The sequence below is a fragment of the Vicugna pacos genome, chromosome 12 (genome assembly GCF_048564905.1).
Source record: "Vicugna pacos chromosome 12, VicPac4, whole genome shotgun sequence".
NCBI lineage: Eukaryota > Metazoa > Chordata > Mammalia > Artiodactyla > Camelidae > Vicugna > Vicugna pacos.
Genome location: NC_132998.1, coordinates 53,184,367 through 53,206,333, shown reverse-complemented (window position 1 = coordinate 53,206,333; position 21,967 = coordinate 53,184,367). Strand labels below are relative to the sequence as shown.

At 34.8% G+C, this 21,967-nt stretch overlaps 1 protein-coding gene and 1 long non-coding RNA gene across 9 annotated transcripts in view; one reads left to right on the top strand and one right to left on the bottom strand.

Annotated features, from left to right (window-relative positions):
* Positions 1-1,342: 1,342 nt before the first annotated feature.
* On the bottom strand, positions 1,343-2,456 carry LOC140700252 (uncharacterized). The gene is made up of 2 exons (XR_012078618.1): positions 2,356-2,456; positions 1,343-1,951 (listed from the first exon to the last, which is right to left on the bottom strand). It is a non-coding gene; the product is annotated as an uncharacterized lncRNA (long non-coding RNA).
* The window catches only part of CNOT2 (CCR4-NOT transcription complex subunit 2), a 104,796-nt gene continuing 85,211 nt past the window's right edge, over positions 2,383-21,967 (top strand). For 2 of the 8 annotated variants that reach the window (XM_015247778.3, XM_015247767.3), the window contains exon 1: positions 2,383-2,526. In XM_015247778.3, the coding sequence (XP_015103264.1) occupies positions 2,522-2,526 (5 nt within the window). In that variant the 5' untranslated portion in view covers positions 2,383-2,521. Of the gene's footprint in view, positions 2,527-9,385; positions 9,404-21,967 lie in introns of those variants that run through there. The other 6 variants (XM_006197822.4, XM_072973402.1, XM_072973401.1 and 3 more) reach the window with 6 other exon arrangements.

Below are 21,967 nucleotides of genomic sequence, written 5' to 3'. Positions count from 1 at the left end.
AGCACATGTTAATTTTGAGATGCCTGCCCTTTTTATTCCTTGTCATGGTTAAGATTTTCAATACTGTCTACACCTTTTAAATAAGGAGGTCTCTTTTCTCTACAACTAGTTATATACAAATTCATTCTTTCCTTGATAAGGAAATTTTTTTCTCAATCATTTTAAGTTGGTAATTTTTCTATTAAGATGCACAAGGAATTTACCTTAATACACTTCAAAAACACACAAAACGCATACTCAGTAGAAATTGTTTTTCAAGGAAAAGGCAATCCACTAGAGTGAATAGTTAAAAAAAACAAACCAACCCACAACCTACCAAATGGCAAATTTGACAAGTATTAGCAACAAAGATGAACTTTTGGATGCAACAGGACAGTTTTTTAAATGTTCCACTTAGAGTGCTTATTAGAAAGCCATAAATATAAGCCCTTGCTCAAGAATGCTTAAAGTAAATTTATCCTAAACAGTGTTCTCAAGAAAACAATAGTATCAGTGTGTTCTTCCCTAACTGCTATGCTAGAGTTATCATGAAAATGTTTGTTGTTCTATCTTTTTCAGTAAAATGTCCAAGGTAACCCTCAAATTAGACCTGCCTCCTTTTGGAAGTGATTTTTACAATTTTACCAATGTTTATACTATTTAAAATTTGTGCTTTGAGTAAATATGGGGATGCTAAGAATAAGGGTCACCTTTTGGCTTTAACAAAGTCCTAGGCTCTATATAAACCAAACTAATAGATTAGAATGGTAAGTAATGCTTGATTACTATACATCTATAAACATACCCCATTTTTAACAATTCTTCTTACAACCCCAAATATTAGTCATCAAAATAGATTATTTAATGTATTACAATGCTCAATAATACATAGATTCATGTATTCATATACCTATATGTATCACAGATACTGAGAGGTATATTCAGTCTTTTAACACCCCATCTTACATAGTAGAAGAGAAAGCTCAAGAGGCAGGAAGGAACTTTTAGGGGAAGGGGAGGAAAAGGGCTGAAAGCACACAGAGAAGTGTTGTTCCTTTTTGAATTTTCCTGAAGTGAAAAAACACAGTGAAGGAGAATGTTCAATAAAATGAATAATAGGGCAAAACATTTTGTACTGGCTACATCAGCATCATTTGGAATTTAAACGAATTCAGAGTATCTACTAACACACCAAAATATCTTGTATTCTGTAAATACGGCAAAACCACCTATAATTTTATAATATGCTTATTTTTCTTGCCATTTACGACTGACAGATGTCCCTTGCCCTTCAGCAATCAATTTTAAATTAGATTACAGTGAGTTTTTGGAAGGAAAGAGTGACTTTATAAAAGAAACAAAACAAGGGAAATAGGAATTTTATTTACTCCAAATGAACTGTACTTTACATTAGCAAATTCTGTCACTCTAACAGAAAAGAAGTAACAATGTTCACTTCATAAAACCACACAATTCCTGAACACACATGCAGAGGCTCTTTTTAGGTTCAAAAATATCGGGTAAAACGGGGAGAGTGTATCGGTATACAAAAGAATAAAGCGAGATTTCTTATTTCAAAGAAGGTAAAATTAATTTCACTTTGACAATTATTTTTCTGGGAAGCAAGAGACTTCACTCTCCTGAAGTTTCCACTAAAGCCACCATAATTTCAAACGGTCTTGCTGACAGCTAGCCCAGGCAGTCACTCCAGCTTACGTGGGGGACTGGGGAGTGGGAGCAAGAAAAGTGCTATAAATCCAACCCGGCAAACCTCACTCAATAGTGTTTTAAAAACCTGCTCCCCAAGATGCTCCCTCTCAAGGAGTTTAAAAAAAAAAAAAAAGAAAAAAGGAAGAGTGGTGAGTAGAAAATACCAGTGGTTTCGGCTGAGGGGCACTAACTTCTCAAGAGGTGATGCTGACGCGCTGCGGGTCCCTGGAAGTGCGTGCACCAGTACCGGAGGTTTCCGGGGCTGAGGGAAGAAGAGGGAACAGCGATCAGATTTGCAGGCGGTGGAGTGACGGGGGCCCGGTACGTGGCGGACGTGGGGGGAGGCGGGGTGTCCGACACGAACACAAACACAAACACAAACACGCTCCGCGTCCCCGGGGAGGGCGGGCCGACGCCACCTCACCATTCCCCGCCCCTGGACCCCGCGGCCCGCCTCGGACCTAGAGCCCGCGGCCGGTGCGAAGCAACCCGGCCACAGGGGAGCCGTAGCGGCCGCAGAGGCCCTGCTCACTGTAACGTCTCGGAGAAACAACGAGCCTCCCCGTGAGTCGGCGAGAGAGACAGTGTTGGCCGCGGAAAGGAAGGTGAGGAAGTGAAGAGCCTCTTCCAACCCTCTGTCTAACGCGAGGGAAGCGGTCTACCCACCCCCAACTCTGTCCCGTCGGCAATCGCCGCTCCCACCTTCCGCCGCCGCCTTGAGGGAAGCCGGAACGACGGGGGTCACGGCGGAGGTCAGAGGGTAAAGGTCTTGCTCCCAGCAGCCTCCGCGGTGGATACGTCGCCATCTTGGATCCGCGGGACAAGAAAATTCATGCGGTGAGTTTTTGGCAAATTTTCGGAAGTCTGGCAGCGGGGCGTGCGGCGGGGGCGGCGGATTCGGGGCCCCGGCAAGGCGGGGGAATGCCTCGGGGCCGGTCCGGTCGCTCCAGGGGTCCGCGGGCAGCGTCCCGGCCCGCCGCTTCCCGTTGCTTTTGTCTCGGCTCCAATCGAGAGAGGGAGAGCGGAGCGGGCGGGGAGGGGGGGTGGCGGCGGTGGAGGGAGGGAGGGGGTGTGTATGAGGAGGGTGGTGGACGGGACGTAAAGCGTCGCTGTACTCGGGTCGCTGCAGCGGCAGCTGTGGATCCTAGGCCCGGTTCTTTCGGCTGGCGCTGGGGCTTCCCCCAGACTCCTCTCCCCCGGGCTCCCGCCAGCGCGGAGGAGCCTCCGCCGCGCTGCTTCCTGGGGAAGAAGAGAAGGCGGCAGCGACGGTGGCCAAGGAGCCCGGGCCCGCTTTGGACGGCGCTGCCGCTTTCCCAGCAGCTGCCGCGGTCTCTGGCTGTTCATATTTTCTCAGTACACGCACATCACCTGCAAATTGTCTGTTTCTGTGTATGTATATGTAAAAGATGGGGGACACTGGACTGGCTAACGGGCCTCAGGAGCTTCCAGGCCCTGGGGTACCGAAGGCTGTGGATGGTGGAAGGAGAAGGAGTGTTAACAGTGATGCTTTCTCTGCTTCCGCACCCGGAGGGTGAAGCTTCCGTGGTCTGGTAGAGACAGTCCGGAGAGTCCTGGGGCGGCGGAGGAACCCGAGACGCCTCTGTCTGTGAAGTTGCTAGCCCTAGGTTTCTACTTCCGCCGGGGCCTCTCCACCTTTTGCTGTTTTGGGTCTAACTTAAAAGTTTCACGGAAGAAGTGAGTGGGGTTAAAAGAGACCCTCCTGGTTCTTAGTTCAGGCTCTGATCCGTCTAGGAGATTTCTCTAACTCTTGATAACTATGGTCCTTGCGAATGCGAGTTGTTTTCTTTTATGAGAACATTTCCAAGGTCTTAGGATTTGCATTTATTCCAGGCCCTGTGGGTACGGTATTACAACCACAAAAGTCTTATATACGGGTACCACCCTCTTGGAAGGAACTTAAAAACATCTACTTTTTTCGAATCCTAGGAGATGCTTTCACTTTTCAACATCCAGAACACCGAATGCAACACATTTTTGTTTCATTTTCATAAAACTCTTAGTCAAAGAATCCTACTCCTTTCTTAATCTTATGGAAGGTTTCTAATAATTAAGTACACTGATATAAACCCTTAGATTCTTGGCGAAATGATAGAAAGTATCTGAGTTGGAATCTGTTCACAAGGGAGGCCATGCATGAATTTAGAGCTCAAAATCGAACAACTTTTCTGTCATGCTTGATGTTAGGACTCTAGACCTCTAGAATCGTAAGTACAGCTTTTGATTTGTATTTTGAAACAACGTAAGTGAAAGTAATAAAGTATAGGGGCAGGAGATAGAAAATATCTATTTACATACCAAGTTTATGTTGTTTGGGAATGCTTGGTATATTTGACAAGTTATTTCCCAAGCGCCAATGTACACGTATCTTTTGCAGTTTTGGAAGATAACTTTATCTCATTAAAGAGTTGATTAAGAATCACAGTGGACTGAAATGGCTAAATGGCTACATTCATATGGCTGGATGTGTACAGTCAGATCTCTTTTCGTTCAGGTACTTCTTAATGGACCAAGGTCTGCAGTAAACTTTGTATGTTGAACTCCTCTTTAGTTTGTAGTTCTTTAGTAAATATTAAATCTAAAGGAAAAATACAAAATACATGTTAAAAAAGACAAAATTCCTTCTGCTCCACTTCTTTCTTGACTTTGTAAGGTCCTTATATAATTTTAAAAAGGTACGTTTCTCTCTTTTTTTCCTGAGGGCTTGAATTGCAGTGACTTCTGTGAATACTTTGTATTTTAGATAGGAATTGAGAAACTTTCACATTTTTGGCATCCTAATTAATACTGCATCAATAAAAATAAATTAATGTAAGCATCGTTTGTTGGTAGAACCCTTTTATTCTATGTATACTGTGTAGAAATATCTGTAACTTAATCTGATACTCTTGGGGAATTAGAATTGCCTATATGTTTAACCAAGCAACAAATACAGCGTCTTAGAAAGGTTTTCAGTTTCTATAGTATTTTATTTTAAAGTAAATTTGTATGGCAGAAAATTGAAGGCAAAAGGCATGAGTGTGAGTGATTTATATCTTCTTCCATTCCATTGATCTTGAAGGTAAAGTAAACCTCAGAATGATACTCCTCCCCACGAGAACTTGTTACCTGTATTTTTACTTAATAACATTGGATGTTAAATTTACTTTTTGATTTTTCAGAGATACTTTACAGTTAGTTATAGCCTGAAAATCCTCTTTGTTCAAAGGTAAATGCTTAGATTTATGAGTAGATTTCATTAGAAGTGCTTTTAACTCAATTGTTTTGGTTGTTATTTCTTCAGTAGATATTGGTATTAAAAATATTCGTATTTTAAAACACCCAGATTTTTTTGCAACGTGTGGGAAGTTATAGTTTTACCCTGTTTAGTCATAATATTTTCTGATAATATAGAAAAATAAAGAAAAGGTACTCTGGTGTACATAAGAAATAATGACTAGACATTACTGGATTGGTAAAAATAAGAATTGTATTTTGCTCTTTAAAAGCGATGTTAAACAGTGTTTTTAAATTGTCTTAAAATTTTTAACTGTATAAAGTTTATTCTATTATGATTACATATTTAAAAGCAGACTTCTCATGTACTTGCTTACTAGGCATTTGAGGACAAACTTACGCAAATAGTGATACAATCTTAGGAAAAGATACTACTAAATAAAATTTTATTTGTAACCTAGACTTCTAGTGGATTTTGTAGCACAAAGAAATAAAAGAAACTAAGGTCCCAATCAGGTAGGGCAGTTTTAGAGTCAAGAGTTAATCTGAGTTGCACTGTAATGTTTGAATCAAATTGCATACAATATTGATTTCAAGGGATCTGGTGCTATGATAGGAATCATTCTGGTTGATGGTACAGGTGACTGTTCTTCTTTACTTGGGGTGATTTCTGCCTGTGATACTTAAAGGAGTTGAATTTCATAGTGACTTTTACTAGGTATTTTTGCAAAGATCTATACTGAAGTTGGTGTCTGTTATAGAAAGTCTACCTTTGAAAAGAAGTAGAATGAACATTAGGGTTTTAAGTTTTTTAAATTATTTTATAATTTTTAACCTTGGTTTTTTCATTGAACCTTTCCTTCTTCAACTTAAATACTATATATATAGTTGCTTTAGTTCTGTTTGACATCCTTTTTTAAACTCTTAAAACTCCTGTCTTATGACAAGTCATGCTGATATGGCTTGTTTATTTACTTTGTCTCTACTATTAGAAATAACCTGGAAAAAGAATTCCTAGTATTTTTATTCTGACAGCTTGTTCTCTGAAATACAGATGATAATTTCTTGGTATTATCACTTGGGGGTATGCTACATTATGAATTAATGAAATGGTTTACAATATTTTATTTTTTGATAAGTCCTCATGGCTTACATAATCATGAAATGCAAAATAAATTACCTAAGAGGAAAAACCCCAAATTTTCCTTTTCTGGAGACACTTTGATATTTTGTATATGTCTATTTAGATATAGCTAGATATTTTGGACATATTTGCCACTTACTCTGAAAATTTCTCCCTTTGTTTGCTTTCATTCATATGTTATTATATGGAGCTTGTGTGGGACAGTGGTGGTGGTGGTCTTTACTGTCGTTTCTCTGACAAACTTCTTACTGTTCAAAACTACTCTGGTGTCACTTTCTTAATGAAACTTTTCCCGACTCTCCAAATCCCTTCGCTGTACTGCTTTTATTCTTCAAACTTCTACTACTAAATGTGTCACACTTTATTATAATTTACTGTCTGTGCCCCTCCCCCCACCATGCACCATAACCCTCCTGGACTCTAAGCACCTGAGAGGTGGGGCTGTGTCTTATTTATGTTTACATTTCTAATGCCTTCTATAGTGCATAGTACTTAGTAGGTTATCAGTAAATATGCAGTCAATTGTGCTGGAGCCAGATTGTCATTTCACACTTAGTGCTGTCAGAGTGCTCAGTTTCCTAATCCACAAATCAGAAACAACAGATTAAAAAAAGGGATGCGGAGAAGGGCGTCCTATGTTCCTTTATTTTCCTGAATCCTTTCTTACAGTTTTGCTTCTTAACTACCTCTGGGAAACTAGATAACCAGCTTCTTAGAGAAATGTGTGTGGAGTGAGTACAGGACTGAGGGAAGGATGTTAGTTACAAAGTGCTCTGGCAATGTTCAGGTCTATATACTTGCTATATTTTGCATGACTAAGGTCATTGGTTGAAGGAGATATTTTGTAACTACTCGGGAACTTAATATTTACTGTTGCTTAACCATGAAGCCCTATTAGATTTGGGCTTTCTTAAGTCAGATTCAGTGTTTTTTCCCTCCCCTCTACCCACCTTTTTACTCTTAATACCTGGCCCAATGCCTAGTACAAAGTAGAAATTCTCTAGTTTTTGAGTACCATTCTCCTTATGAAAATAGAGTGGGATGATTTGATGTATCTTTATGGGCAGTCCAAATTTCAGAAAGCTCTAAAAAGTGATTTTTTTTTAAAGCAAGCGTGATGGCAAATTCCAACTGCAGTTGGTAGCCTGATCACAGTCTGTCTTAACTTAATTTTCTATTTTAATGCAGAAATATTAATGCATTTGATTGCAGGTGCTGCCTAGGGCACACTGGGATATGTTAGATCATATATGATAAATACGTTTCTAAAATCTGGCAAATTCTAATTCTGAGAGATGTCTGGCCTTTGAGGATTTCAATAAGAGATTGTGCACCAGTTTTGTGTACTTTTTTGAGATAATAGGAATCAAAACAGAGTAAATGACTCCCAGAGTTGCATTTAGTGGAGATGCTAACATTTGACTTAAGATCTTAAAAATATCCCGTTTTTCTATGTATTTTTCAGAGACTTTTTAATGACTAAAAAGCTAGTAACTAAGATACAGAGAGAATTTTTTTTTTAAAAGAGAATTTGTTCTAGAACTCAGGACACCAGTTTTTCTCTGCTTTTATTGAATTGAAATATCTTTCCTTATGTGAAAGCAGATGAGAGAGAAGCAGATGAGGGAGAATATTTAGTACATACTTTGCCAAGGAATGATAAACAAGAGGAAATTCTGTGTTTTGGCAATTTAAGTAACAGTGAGTAGACTTGCCTTTTTTTCAAATGTATTGATTTACCATGTTTGCATTTATATATTTGGATGTTGAAAGGTAACTCCATTTTGTATCAGCATCTGGACAAAATGTAATGACTAATTATGTAATACAATGTGTTTGGGAGAGGAACATTTGGTTTTATGTCATATCTGGCAGGAATGTGTTTTTGTGTTAGTTTTGCATTGTAAATTAGTGCTTATTCACACAAATTTTGTACTTAATTTTCCATTTGTAAAAGAATCTTTCATAGATTGGTAAAATAATAATAATTCAGTAAATTTACCGTGCCATTCAAAGGACCTAATACCTTTCGGCTTAATTTTACTGCTTAATACCTAGAAAATGCTTTACAGCTTGCAGAGCACTTTCATATACACTGTCATAATTTTATATGGTTGTCATTTTGATATTTAGTTTTAAAATAAGGTTAAATTTTAACATTAACATAAAGATAGAACAATCAAATTTTTTTTATTAGTATGAAAAATTGTAATTGGGAATTTTGAAGACCATTTTATCCTTAGACTGGACTCGGCATTTAATGTCTTTCTCACTTAATATTACTCTTTAGGAAAAATCCTGATTTATCAAATTAAGTAGGTGTAAGTGGAAGGTTTGTTTTTGTTTTTAACTGATCATCTTGAAGATTCAGTATCATTGAATTAAGTTTATGTGGAAGTTTGAAAGAGAAGTAGTGGGAAATTTTTGTTTCAAGCTTAACTTTCTGGAAAAATACAATAGCTGCTCACATTTAAAAAAGTTATAAACATATTCATCAAGAAACACCAAAACTTTAAGTAAAAATACTGTTACGATGAGAGTAAGTAATAAAATATCACACAGATGCTACATTTTACAAATTTACTTACTATTGCATAATTATTTTTTGAGATCATGTCCTAACTTTGACTTGATTTAATAGTGCATGAAATAGTGTTTTAGGGGTGTCATTTGTATTATTTTATGTGAGTGAGCATGTCTGACCTTAGATCGGAGAAAAATCAGAGCTATAGAACCTTTCTCATCTATGTATACTTATGAGAAATTGTACATATGTTCATAGACACATGAGGCCAAGCTTTGAGGTCTGTAGCAGAACTGTTTAACCTGACAGCAGAGATAGCAGCCTTCAAAGTGTAAATATGATATATGAAGCACTTTTGTGTTCTGTATGTTTGTGAATCACACATCCTAAAATAGATATATGTGTATAAAACAATTGTCCAGGGCTTCAGGGAATTTGACCTCTAACTGCTCTTAAGATGTTTCGTAGCATAGTTTAAAAACTACTGTACTTTTGGTCTCTAAAATCACTTCCAACCTAAAATTCTATGTTTTTACAAAGTCAGGACTTTTTCTTCTCTCTGCAAATGCAAATTTCATACAATTTACTTGTTTTTGAGTAGCATTTAGATAGAAATTGTTTAAATTTAAATTTTAGACTACTGGTTGAATGTTAGCACTTGAGACATTTTCAACTAAATCCTTTAATAATCTGAGTATTTATTCTTTTCTAGACATTTGCCTTAATGGAACTAACATCTTAGAGGGGGAGACAGAAAATAAACCAGCGAACATAATTTCCGAAGATGGCAATTGTAATGAAAAAATTAAGGGGTAAGGGATGGAAGGAGGAGACCATTTTAAGAAAGTAGGGTGATGATGAGAGGAAGACCCTTCTCTGGAGGTGGCTTTTGAGCAGAAACTGAAAAAGAAGAAAGCCATGCAAAAATTTGGGTGAATGTTTTTCTGGACAGAAAGAAGACCCTAAGGTGGAGTCAGATTTTTCATGTTTGATGAAAACAAGGAATTTGACCAGCAGTTACTTTGTGCTTTCTACATAAATAGGGGTGAATTCTAACGGGAAAAAGAGATGATTAAGACATAAATCTTTGTCTTTCAACTGCTAAAAATGTTGTGATGGACCTAGTAACTTGTAATAAATTTTATGAATAGCTACAGGGAAGAGGGATTATTTTTCATTTAAGAGGCCATGATAATGTTTTCCAAATCAGGTGGAATTGGAGAGGGGGTTCCTGTCTATATTAGTGGAAAATTATAAAGGAGAGCAAACTTAAAACTTTGTGTTTGCATAAGATAATCAAAACCTTTAAAGATGTTGGCTTTGCAAAATTTTTCATAGATTTTTCTTAGAAATTAGTCAGTAAAGATTTTCATGTTTAATTAATTACCTGCTATAGTTCCATAATATTGCTGTGCACTTTGCATGGTGCAATGAATAATTCTTCAAGTTCAGTTTTTATAGTGCATGTGATGGATACATGGTAGTGTAGAGGAACCTTGTTTGAGGGCATTAGAATTGGTTTCAGGCAGGTGATGTTTGAACTGGGTTCTGAAGGGTGATTTAGAGTTCATCTAGGTGGGGCAGGGTACAGAATCTGCCTTGCAAATACACAAAGTCTGGGAGAATAGACTGGATTTAGAGAGTGGCAAAGCGATCTGCTATATAGTCTTGATGGAGTTTTGGGACCTCATGAGAAGTTGGCTGAAGGAATGGATTTGCCATAGTGTGAGAGACTTTTTTACATGACAAAGAATAAGTAACTTTTTTTTTTTTAAACAATGTGAGTGATAATTAGATATGTGCTTCAGGAGGAAATTGTTAGATTCCACAGTTGATTTATAATTAAACTTACAAGCTTGATGGTTTTGTGCATTTGTGAAATTTTTGAAGGATTTTTTAATCTGCATTAGTCAAATTGAGTATTCTGTATTCATACTGGCAGGAATTTTTAATTATTAACAACTGACTTTGAAATTCTGTAGTTTCTTGTCTTCCAGAGAACCTGTTATAATACATATAAACCAATGCCTATAATGAAAAGTATTACGTTAATGGATGGAATTTGTCATGTAAGTTTCTAGGGCAGGCAAAGTTTGAAAGTTCTTATTTGACATTATTGGTCAGCATAAGATTTAACATTGCTTCAGTATATTAGAATGATACCCAAAAAATCCAAATTAGCAATATAATCATTCATAGGAACTTACACCTATATTACTAGAAGTTCATATTTTGTAATGCTAAGATGTGTGTGTTATTCAGAATATGTAACAGTTACGCATTTATTTTAGGTTGCTAGCATAGTTAATTTTGACATGCAAAAAAAAAAAGAGCCCAAATGAATGTTTTTAAATAAAAAGAATTGATTCTCTAAGAATGCAGTTTGAGCAAATTACTACTTTGATAGGTATGCATTATATACCATTTTTTCATAGCAAAAGTAAGTGATTCTACCATGGTGACTTGGAACTGCCAAGTTGCTTAATTGTCTAGTTCATTTTTTGACTGAATAAAATGGAACTGATTCTATTTCCTATTAAAGAGAGTTATATTGTGCTGAAATTTTATATGATGCTATAGTCTCTAGCCAGCCTGAAATGGAATCACCAGTTCTGCTTTTAATGAGCTGTGTGGCTTATCCTATCTAAACTTCAGTTTTAACGTTCAGAAAATGAAGGTAAGTAATAATATTTACCTCATAAGGTTGACATGAGGAATAAAGGCTCTTGTGTGCTTTTTTTTTGTTTTTTGTTTTTTGTTTTTTTTGTAGTGGGAATTGGCACTTAAGATAAGCTTCTGAGGCAAATGAGAATTAGCCACAGTTTATTTCATATGGTGCACTATGCTCCTTTTTTTTTGTATCAAATTTGTAAAAGTAAACAAGAAGAATGCAGTTTTTTTTAAAGTGTAGACATGTTTTTCCTACCAGGAATTTCATTTAGATACTGTGTTAAGTATTGTGTAATATTTTGAGTAACAAAAATACATCTTAGTACTGCTCTATCTGAAAGCATTTGGCACGGAGCATGACACATAAATGGCACTTAATTCCTTTGGTAAATGGGATAAATCTAATGGGGAGATCATTGATTTAGGACTCAAGTGTGTCTACCACTTACAACTTGAGTTATTTCAAGTTATCTATAGCGAGTTTCTTCCCTATGCCTTTTTCCATTTCCTTAGAATGAATAAAATATCTTCTTTTAGGCTTACTTAGATTTTAGTTAAATAAAATCGTGCCAAACACCTGACCATAGGTTCTTAGCAATGTTGGTTCCTAGGTCTTTTCCTTTGTGCGTTGTAAATATTCCAGAATTCTGGAGGAAGTTTAGAAGAAATACTTAACATAGCACCTGTCATTATTTTTTGGAAGTTGAGAAAGTTCATTTATTTGCCTTTGAGTATATGTCCATGCTTAATGGACAGGACTACCACACTTGGATTCAGACAATGGGTTCTACTCTGGGCTCCATGAATGTATTAGCTATGTGCCTCGGCAAAATAGTATTAGAGAACCTCAGCTTTTTAGCCATTTATACCTCCTCATGTTGCTGAGGAGAACTGAGATAAAAAGCAGAAATGTTTGGCTAACTGTAAAGCATGTGAAAAGTATCATGGTAGAGTCTTGATTGTTGGTGGCTATAATGAAACTAGGAGTTTCTTAAGTTTGTGTGATTCATTTATTCATTCATTCTACCTTATGATACTGCTACATTCATGTGGTTTGTCCTTTATTTCTGTTTAATTAAATATTTGGCAGTGGGAGGGGGAAGTGTGGAGAGTAGGGAAAAAATGATTCTGCTATGTTTCAGAGTGGGCCATTTAATACTTGGATGTTTTTGCGTGCTGAAGTCCTGATACTTTGTGTGTAAATACATATAACAGGAAGTCTGCCTCATCTTCATTCCCTCTTCATTAAGGATGAAAGATTGTGAATATTCTCTGGGTTTTTTCCAGTTTGGGGAACTTGTGTGCTTGCTTTTTATCATTGTTAGTCAAATATGTTTTTGTGAGCATCATGCCTGTTTTCCCCTACAAATAAAATTGAATTGTAATTTATAATTAGAGCATTGAGAATGTCAGTGCAGTAGTTTGAAAATGTTGTATATTCTTTGTGTTATATAATGTGTATGAATAACTTTAAAGATCTGTTAGGTACTGGCCTTTTGAAGCATTAAAATAAACACCATATAAGGAAAACAGAATAGTACTAAGTAGCTCCAGTAACAAAGTAAGGAAAGTGAATCAGAGTAATGAATTTGGAAAATGATTATGTGTCGAAGAAAAAGGCATTGCTTTTTCTGTCACTCTTCTGAAAACCTAAGTAATGATTTTGTGTATTTGTGAGCTCTGCTGATTGTGATTATTTATTTATTTATTGAGGTGTAGTCAGTTTACAATGTTGTGTCAATTTCTGGTGTAGGGATTATTTTTAATCTCATATTATAAAAAAAGCTACTTTCAAGTAGAATATTTTTTCCTTGAAACTTGATACCCCAAATTCTCAGGTTGCACCTCCATTTTTTCATATTATCTAAAAATTTCATATTTAAAATGGAGCAAAGTCAACTCATATCTAAAACTTACATGTACAACTTATATTTATAGTGTATAACCTATAAATTTCTGCGTATCTGCAGGTCCTGTTTGAGATATGGCCCTTTATAATTTTTAATAGTTTTAATAATGATTATGAGGCACAGCAGTATGCTTTGGCATTAGATACTGATTTATGTTTATTCTAAGAGATGATTTATTAGTGCATTTTTAGAAAAGTTTTCAATACCAAAGGCTTTTTGCTTAATTTGCTGCAATTAACTAGAACTAATTGAAGAATTCGTTCTTCAGAGTAGTCTACATTCTAAATGGTATGGTTAAGTGAATTTTATTTTTATTGTATATGCCAGCCTTAGGCAAATAATGTAGATGCTAGAACCCCAAGACATGGTAAAGATATGTATTTTGCTTTTACGAAGTTCGACTGTCAGTTTTATCTTTATTTCTGATTTATCAGTTATAGAAAAAGGACAGTTAAGTTTCTTTGATTTCTAACATTCAAATTAATGTCTTGAGATTTGAATTTTTTTAAAAGGAAGACTTGTAATAGAGACAATTTTCTTATAACTTATATATTTTGTAATTTTGGGTTCTTGAATATAGGTATATATTATTGAAGCATACCAAGGAAATAATACTATTATTTATTGATTTTTAAGTTTTTATGTGAAGCAAATGTCAGGTTACTTGCTGAGAAGCCTGAGGTAAAACAGTAGTAATAATGACATACGCCTATTATAGAAAAAGTGGAAAATAAAGATGAGGAAAAGAAGGAAATAAAAGCCACTTGCAATTCTGCAGACTAGAAAACTGTTAACCTGGGCAGACATAATTTGTTGTTTCCTGTGTGTGTGTGTGTGTGTGTGTATTTGAAAGCACTCTAGTCTCTTTTGCTTTTTTTCCCTGATTATTAAAGTAACAAAAGTGAATGTGGAAAATTTTAAATTTAGAACAGTATAAAAAAAGAGGAAAAACATCCAGAGATAACACTGTCCATTTTTGTAATACAGAAATTGGGCTATGCTTACTGATTTGTAATCTCTATTTTTTTTTAAACTTAGGTCATAAGTGATTTCCAGTGTGATTTCATACTAATCCAAACAAGACGTATTAGATACTTTTTGTGTGTCACTCATTTATTCATTCATTTGGCAAATATTAATTTAACTCCTATGTGCCAGGCACTGTTCTAAGAGAATTATACTACACAAAGTCAAAAAACATATTCTGGCAATTGGTGTTAAGAGTGTGGAGAAAAAGAGACCAAAGGCATGTGGCGTATGTATGGGCTGCAGATTTAAATTGGCTGGTCATGGAAGTCTTCCCCTAGAAAGTGATTGAGTGCGCCTGTGGTGAGGGAGCAATCTTGTGCATATCTAGGAGGAAAGAGTTCCAGAAAGGGATGAAAAACAAGAGCAAATGCCTTAAGAGAGGATGTTTTATGGTTTGATGTCTTATGATTGAAAAATTGCAAGAAGTCTGTGTGGCTGGAGTTTGGTAGGAAAGGAAGGAAATGGTAGATGGGTGCAGAAAAGGTAGGGGACCAGAGGTATGTCAGGAAAGATTGTGTAAAGACGTCATAAGGATTTTAGCTTTTACTTTAAGTGAAATAATCTCTCATATATACTCTTCACAATTGTTATACAAAGTTAGTTGAATACTTCTCATTTTACAGTTGAATAAATAAAGGTTCTTAGGATAGCCTATAGTTAGCTCCTCTGGGGTCATATCACTAATAAGTGGCAGCAATGAAGATAAAAAAACTTAGGTCTTTGACTTCAAATTTTATGACTTTTCATTGCACTCTTACTCCTCTTGCTCTAGCATATTCCTAGAGGCATTCACTTTTTTTCCTTAAACTAGGATCCATGATGTGGATTCAGGTGAGTGTTGATGCACATGTGTGTGACTGAAAGAAAAACAAAAGGCAAACCTCAGAAAAGAGTTTCCCTACTGCAAGATGCGTTCAGATGTTTTCTCTTACAGTATATATCATGTTTTTAAACAGGCTACTTTTGCCTCACTGAATTGATTTCATGGCCCATTATTGGAGTCTATAGTTTGAACATTTCTGCACTGTTTCTTTTGGAATACTAGAAGTTCCATATTTATCTCTCGCTCTGAAGTATGCCAAGAGTGGCTGCTTTGTTTACTTTAAAATCATTTCTTGTATCTATAGAACTGGCTCTTAAATTGGGAAGCAAGATGTAATGCAATTAGTAGATTATAAAAATATATATGTGTAACATTTGAAGGTTTATATATGATTTAAATTCCCTGCAGAAAAAGTGTAATTTAGTAAGGAAACTTTAGTTGGCTGAATTAAATCTTGTAGTAAGAGGACAGAGCAGTTAAGACCAAAGAGGCTAATGCTGTTACTACTACTATTACTGATTTCTGTCATGTTTAATACACTAAAATTTTCTGAAAGCACATTAATGTGCTACTTAAATATTTCAGAAACATTTTAAATATATATGTATATAATGTATTTCCTATTAAGATTTTGCTCTTTCTCAGGGAAGGGCCCATTTTCATTTTGATATCTATAGGAACTAATACCATTCTTTTTCTTTTCTTCAAGGGATATTCTTACCATTCTTCTTTTTAATGAACTTTGTCAAGAAAGTTTACATGTAATTCATAGTACCCATTTAAGGGTTTTTTTTTCCACAATGAGTTTTGACAAATTGATTTACCTGTATAACCATCACCACAATCCAGATACAAATATTGCCATCATACCCAGAGTTCAGTATTCAGGCCGTCCTCATTTGTAGCCACAGGCAAACCCCTGATCTGCTTTCTGTTACTATAGATGAGAATTTTTTTTAGAGGTTTGAACGAATGAAATTGTACAGTATGCATTCTTTAGTGTCTAACATCCTTTGCTCAACATAATTTTGACTCATCAGTCTTGTTTCATATATCAATCACTCATTTCTTCTGGTAGTTTTTTGTTGTGCTATTCTAAATGATGCCTCAAACTGTGTTGGTTGAATGAATGCGTATTTGGTACAGTGAGTATTCCTCCATCCTGTTTTACTGCATTTCTTTTCCTATCATGAGGGTGCTAAAACTTCTTCTAGATTTTGTGTGTTGCTAGACTTAAATTTGTGTATAGATTATGTGAAGGTGTGATTTAATAGTGAAAAATACACAAGATTTAGAGCTAAGTGACCGTGACATGAAACCTTGTCATGCTTGCCACTGTATACATATAGGCATGTTACTTAACCTTTCTGAAGCTTAGTTTCCTTTTTTTCTAAAATGGAGGTAATTATATTTAAATATTATTGATACAAAGATGTTGTATGTAAACATTGTGTGTAAAGCAAACCTATTACGCTCTTGTAAAAATGGTAGTGTAATTCATTGGTAATTTTTGGGCAGTGGTGTCTAGTGACTGCTTTTTGTTTACTAACAAAATAGTGCCCACCCTTAGAGTTGCAGTTTTAAATTTTTTTATTAGTATTCGTTAGTGGTTTGAAGAAACATATTTATGCTTACTGAAAGTTTTATCTAGTGAAATTGATTACTTTTAGATCTTGATGAGTTTACTTTTAGGTCATAAAATTGTAGGTTTCTGCTAATTAAAATTATAAGAAAAATATAATTTATAAAGCTTTTTTTTATAGCAGCTTGGAAGGCTTAGTAAAATATAAAGAAGGGGTAAAAACAAGTAATACCAACTCTTCATTACTGGTGGATAATTATTTCAAAGAGTAATAATGGTAATGGGGAGTAAGCACGCAGGAAACTAATACTTATTTCAGTCATGTTCTGTAATAGGTGCTTTCTAAATACCATTTATTCTCAGCAAATTTTAATTAATACCTACTAAGTACTAGATACTTTTCTAGGGCATGCCTCACTTTTGTGGGCTTTTGAGATTTGTAGTGCTTTTTTTTTTTTAAATCTCCTGTATGTTTCTTTAGTACATTAATATTTTTATTTGGCCTTGAAGCTGAGGAGAGTTAATGTGGATTTTAGCAGATTGAATCAATAGATTGTGCTTTTGACCAGAAGATCATTTTTAACTTACATAAATAATTTAAAGTTTATTAAAATTTGTATTTTCATCATAAACATTGATTATGCTTGTATCAAATTAGACTTGATCTTTGGAAAGAAAAACTGAAAATGTTGGGGGAACAGTACTAGGTCTTGGAGCTGGTACATGGTATATAGAAAATTTAGAATAAGAACACGAAATTTCGAAGGATATCTTTTCGTGATTTTTTCACTACAAAATTTTAGTTTGCTAATATGTCACTTTTTTTCCTCAAATTTTACAGGCTAAGTCTTAATGGTTTATTGTCTTATTGAAAATTTTAAACCAAATATTGATAACAGTTTAACCACACATTCAATAGGAAAAGTTATTAGATGAAAACAGGAAGAAGGATGGTTAAGTCTGAAAATGTGTAATGTGGAAGAAAAGAGAGAAGTTAGAACAAGTACAGGGGGAAGTTAAATGGGGTTATATGTGAGAGAATGAAAGTGTGACAGATAATATAGACTGAATTGTGCCTTTGAAGATAGAAAAAAATGAGTCAAAATAAGATCCTTAAAAACTAGTATTCAGTTTTTAAGCATTCAACTAGTCTAGAAATATTTTCATTTAGGCTTGTGGTTCTTAATCCTGAGTGTTTTAGACCCCAGGGGGTCATTGAAGATAGGAGTATGTTCATTATTTCAGTATTTCAAAAAATTAAACCTAGTGAAAATTGTTCATTTATTTTAAATGAGACTGATACTGATTATTAAAATTAGTATTCTTGGCTTTTCATAAACAGTATATCAATTTGTGGTAATAGTGGTCATTTTCTGTAGATTAAAAATCCCTTGGTTAGTTACGTGTGTTTAATAAAGAGAAAAACCATTTTATTTAATAAAATGATAAATAGAAAAATACTTTTGAGTCCTTATTGAACAGATGAGCCTTTTTACACACACACACACACACACACACCCATCTCATCCTTTGAATGACTTATCAGTTGTAATCTCAGAAAGGTCATTTCTCCTTACTTTATCTAGTATACCTCTTGCCAACACTCATTGCAGTATCATAATACCCTGTCTGGCTTAATGTTTATCACTATCACAATCATGTCTGTTAATTATTTGTTAGCTAGATGAAAATTCCATGAGAACAGGTGTCTTGCCTGCTTTAGTTTTACTTAGTATCTTGTCTGTATTTCCAGCACTTAGAGCAATATTCCATTCCTACCAGCAATGTATGAGGAATCCAGCTTTTCCGTTCCTTCTCCAACACTTGTCTATTTTTTGTGAATATAGCCATTCTTGTGTGTTAGATCTCATTGTGGTTTTTCTTTGAATTTCCCTAATGACTAATGGAAATCTGTTTCTCTTTATCTGTAAAAGAATCCTGTTGGGATTTTTATTGGTGTTGTATTAATTGTTCTGTAGATCAGTAAGAGGAGAGTTGACATCTTAATTATATTGCTTTCTAATCCTTGGGCATGGTATGTCTTTCTATTTAGTTCTTTGATGTAATCATCAGTTGTTGTTTTCAGCAAGCAGAACCTGCACATGTTAGATTTACAACTATGTATCTCATATTTATACCTAAATAACTAATTCGGGAGGAACTATTTGGAGCTCTACTGACTATTACTAGCATACAAAAGTAGGATTTTGTTCATCTTGATCTTGCTTGTGACATTACAAAACTTACATAGTAGTTCTAGGAGCTTTGTTGTAGGCGGTTTTGCATATTTTACGCAGGCAATCCATGTCACTTGCAAATAGGGAAGATACCTATCTATCTATATAGATAGATATATTTTTTCCAGTCTATATATTTTTTGTTTCTTTTTCTTGCATTATTTCACTGCCTGGGATATCCTTGCCTGATTTGCAGTCTTAAAGTGTTAACAGCTTTATTAAGTTACAATTCACATACCATACATTAACTCACCCATTTAAGATATGCAGTTCAGTGGTTTTTAGTATTTTCACAGAGCTTTGCAACCATCACCACAATTAATTTTGGAACATTTTTCTCACCCCCAAAAGAGCTCTTATATACTTTGTAGCAGGCCCTTCCCATTTCCTTCCAGCTGCCACCTCCACCCAGTGTTAGGCAACCACAGATCTACTTTCTGTCTCTGTATGTTTGTTTCTCTACCCTACATATCTCATATAAGTGGAATATGTGGTTTTTTGTGACTGGCTCCTTACACTTGGCATGTTTTCAAAAATCATACATGTTGAAGCATTTATCAATATGTTAATCCTTTTATTGCTGAGGAATATTCCACAATATGGATAATACTCCATTCTATTTATGCATTTATCAATTGATGGACATTTTGGTTGTTTCTACTTTTTGACTTATGAATAATAGTACTATGAATATTGTATGCAAGTTTTGTGTAGATGTATGTTTTCAACTGTTTGATTGCATACATAAGTAGAATTGTTTGGTCAAATGATAGCACTATGTTTAGCCTCTTGAATTGCCAGACTATTGTCCAAAACAGCTGTACCATTTTATATTTCCACCAGCAGTATATGAGCGTTTCAGTTTCTCCAGATCTTGGCAATGCTTGTTACTGTTTTGTCTTTTTTATTGTTGTCATCTTCCTGTGTATGACGTAGATAACATATTGTGGTTTTGATGTACATTACCCTGGTGGTTAGTGACATTAACATTTTTTTGTGTACATATTTGGCCATTTGTGTATCTTCTTTGGAGAAATACCTGTTCAGATCCAGATCCTTTGTCTATTTTTAAACTAGTTTATTTTTTTATTAATGAGTTGTCAGGAGTTTTTTTTTATATATTCTAGGTATGAATTCCTAACTAGATAAGTGACTTTCAAAGATTTTCTCCCATTCTCTAGTTTTTATTTTCACTTTTTTATGATATTTTCATCACAAAAGTCTTTAATTTTGATGAAATCCAACATATTATCTTGTTGCTCGTGCTGTCATAGTGAAGAAAGCATTGCCTAACCTAAGGTCATAAAGATTTATCCTTAAGTTTTCTAAGAGCTTTATAGTTTTAGCTCATACATGTATGTTTCTGAGCCATTTGAATTAATTTTTTATATGATGTGAGAAAAGGGGTCCATCTTGATTCTTTTACGTGTAGGTTTTAAGTTGTCTCCACAACATTTGTTGAAAAGACTGTGCTTTCCCCCATTGAATTATCTTGACATCCTGTGTAAAATGAAGTGACCATAAAATGTGAGGGTCAATTTCTAGACTCTGACTTCTTTTTTGTTGATATGTATGTATCTATCCTTATGCCAGTATGTCTTTATTGCAGTGTGAAATTTTCAAATGTGGAAGAATGAATCCTTCAACTTCCTTCTTCTTTTTCAAGATTGTTTTTATTAGTCTGAGTCCCTTCAGTTTCCATGTATATTTTTGGAAGAGCTTGTTAATTTCTTTAAAGAAACCAAGTGGAATTTTTTGAAAGATTGTTTTGAATTAATAGATAAGTTTGGGGAGCCATCTTAAATCTTCTGATCTATATTTATGAGCTGTCTTTCCATTTATATAATTGATCCTTAACTTCTTTCAACACTGTTTTGTAGTTTTCAGAATATAAGTTTTGTAGTTCCTATGTTAAACTTATTTTCAAGTATTCTCTTTGAAGCTTCATAAATGGAATTACTTTCTTAATTTCATTTTTGGATAGTCCATTATTAGTATTTAGGAATGCAGTTGGTTTTTGCATACTTATTTTGTACTCTACAAACTTGCTGAACTCCTTTATTAAACTATTACAAAATCTATTACAGACAGTCCCCAAATTACATATTGTGGTTTTGATGTACGTTAGTTACCCTGGTGGTTCACTTTACAAGTTTTCAACTTTACAATGGTGCAGAAGTGATATACATTCAGTGGAAACCGTATTTAGGATTTTGAATTTTGATCTTTCCCTGGGCTAGTGATAATATGGTAGGAAACTCTCTAATGATGCTGGGGCATAGCTCCCAGGCAGCCAGGTGGTCATGAGGGTAAACAACCAATACAGGCGTACCTTGTTCTACTGAGTTTTGACGATACTTTGTTTTTTTTTACAAATTGAAGAGTTGTTGTAACTTCACGTTGCACAAATCTGTCTGCTCGTGCCAGTTTTTTCAACAACATTTGCTCACTTTTTGTTTCTGTGTCACATTTTGGTAATTCTTGCAATATTTTAAACTTTTTCATTGTTACTGTATTTGTTATGGTGATCTGTGGTGAGTGATCTTTGATGTTACTATTGCAGAAAGATTATGACTTGCTGAAGACTCTGATGATACTTAGCACTTTTTAGCAATAAAATATTTTTTAAATTCCTTGTTTTAGTTGAAGTATTGTTAATTTACAATGTTGTGTTAGTTTCAGGTGTACAGCAAAGTAATTCAGTTATACATATAAATATATAAAACTATTCTTTTCCAGATTCTTTTCCATCATGAATTATTTTAAGATACTGAATATAGTTCCCTGTGCCATACAGTAGGTCTTTGTTTATCTGTTTATATATATTAGTATGTATCAATCCCAAACCCCTAATGTGTCCCTCCCCCTCTTTCCCTTTGGTAACTGTAAGTTTGTTTTCTATGTCTGTGAGTCTATTTTTGTTTTGTAAATAAGTTTATTTGTATCATTTTTTTAATTCCACATGTAAGTGATATCATATGCTACTTGTCTTTCTCTGACTTACTTCACTTAGTATATTACTCTCTAGGTCCATCAATTTGCTGCCAATGACATTACTTCATTCTTTTTTAATGGCTAAGTAAACCCATTGTATGTATATACATACATATTTATCCAGTCATCTG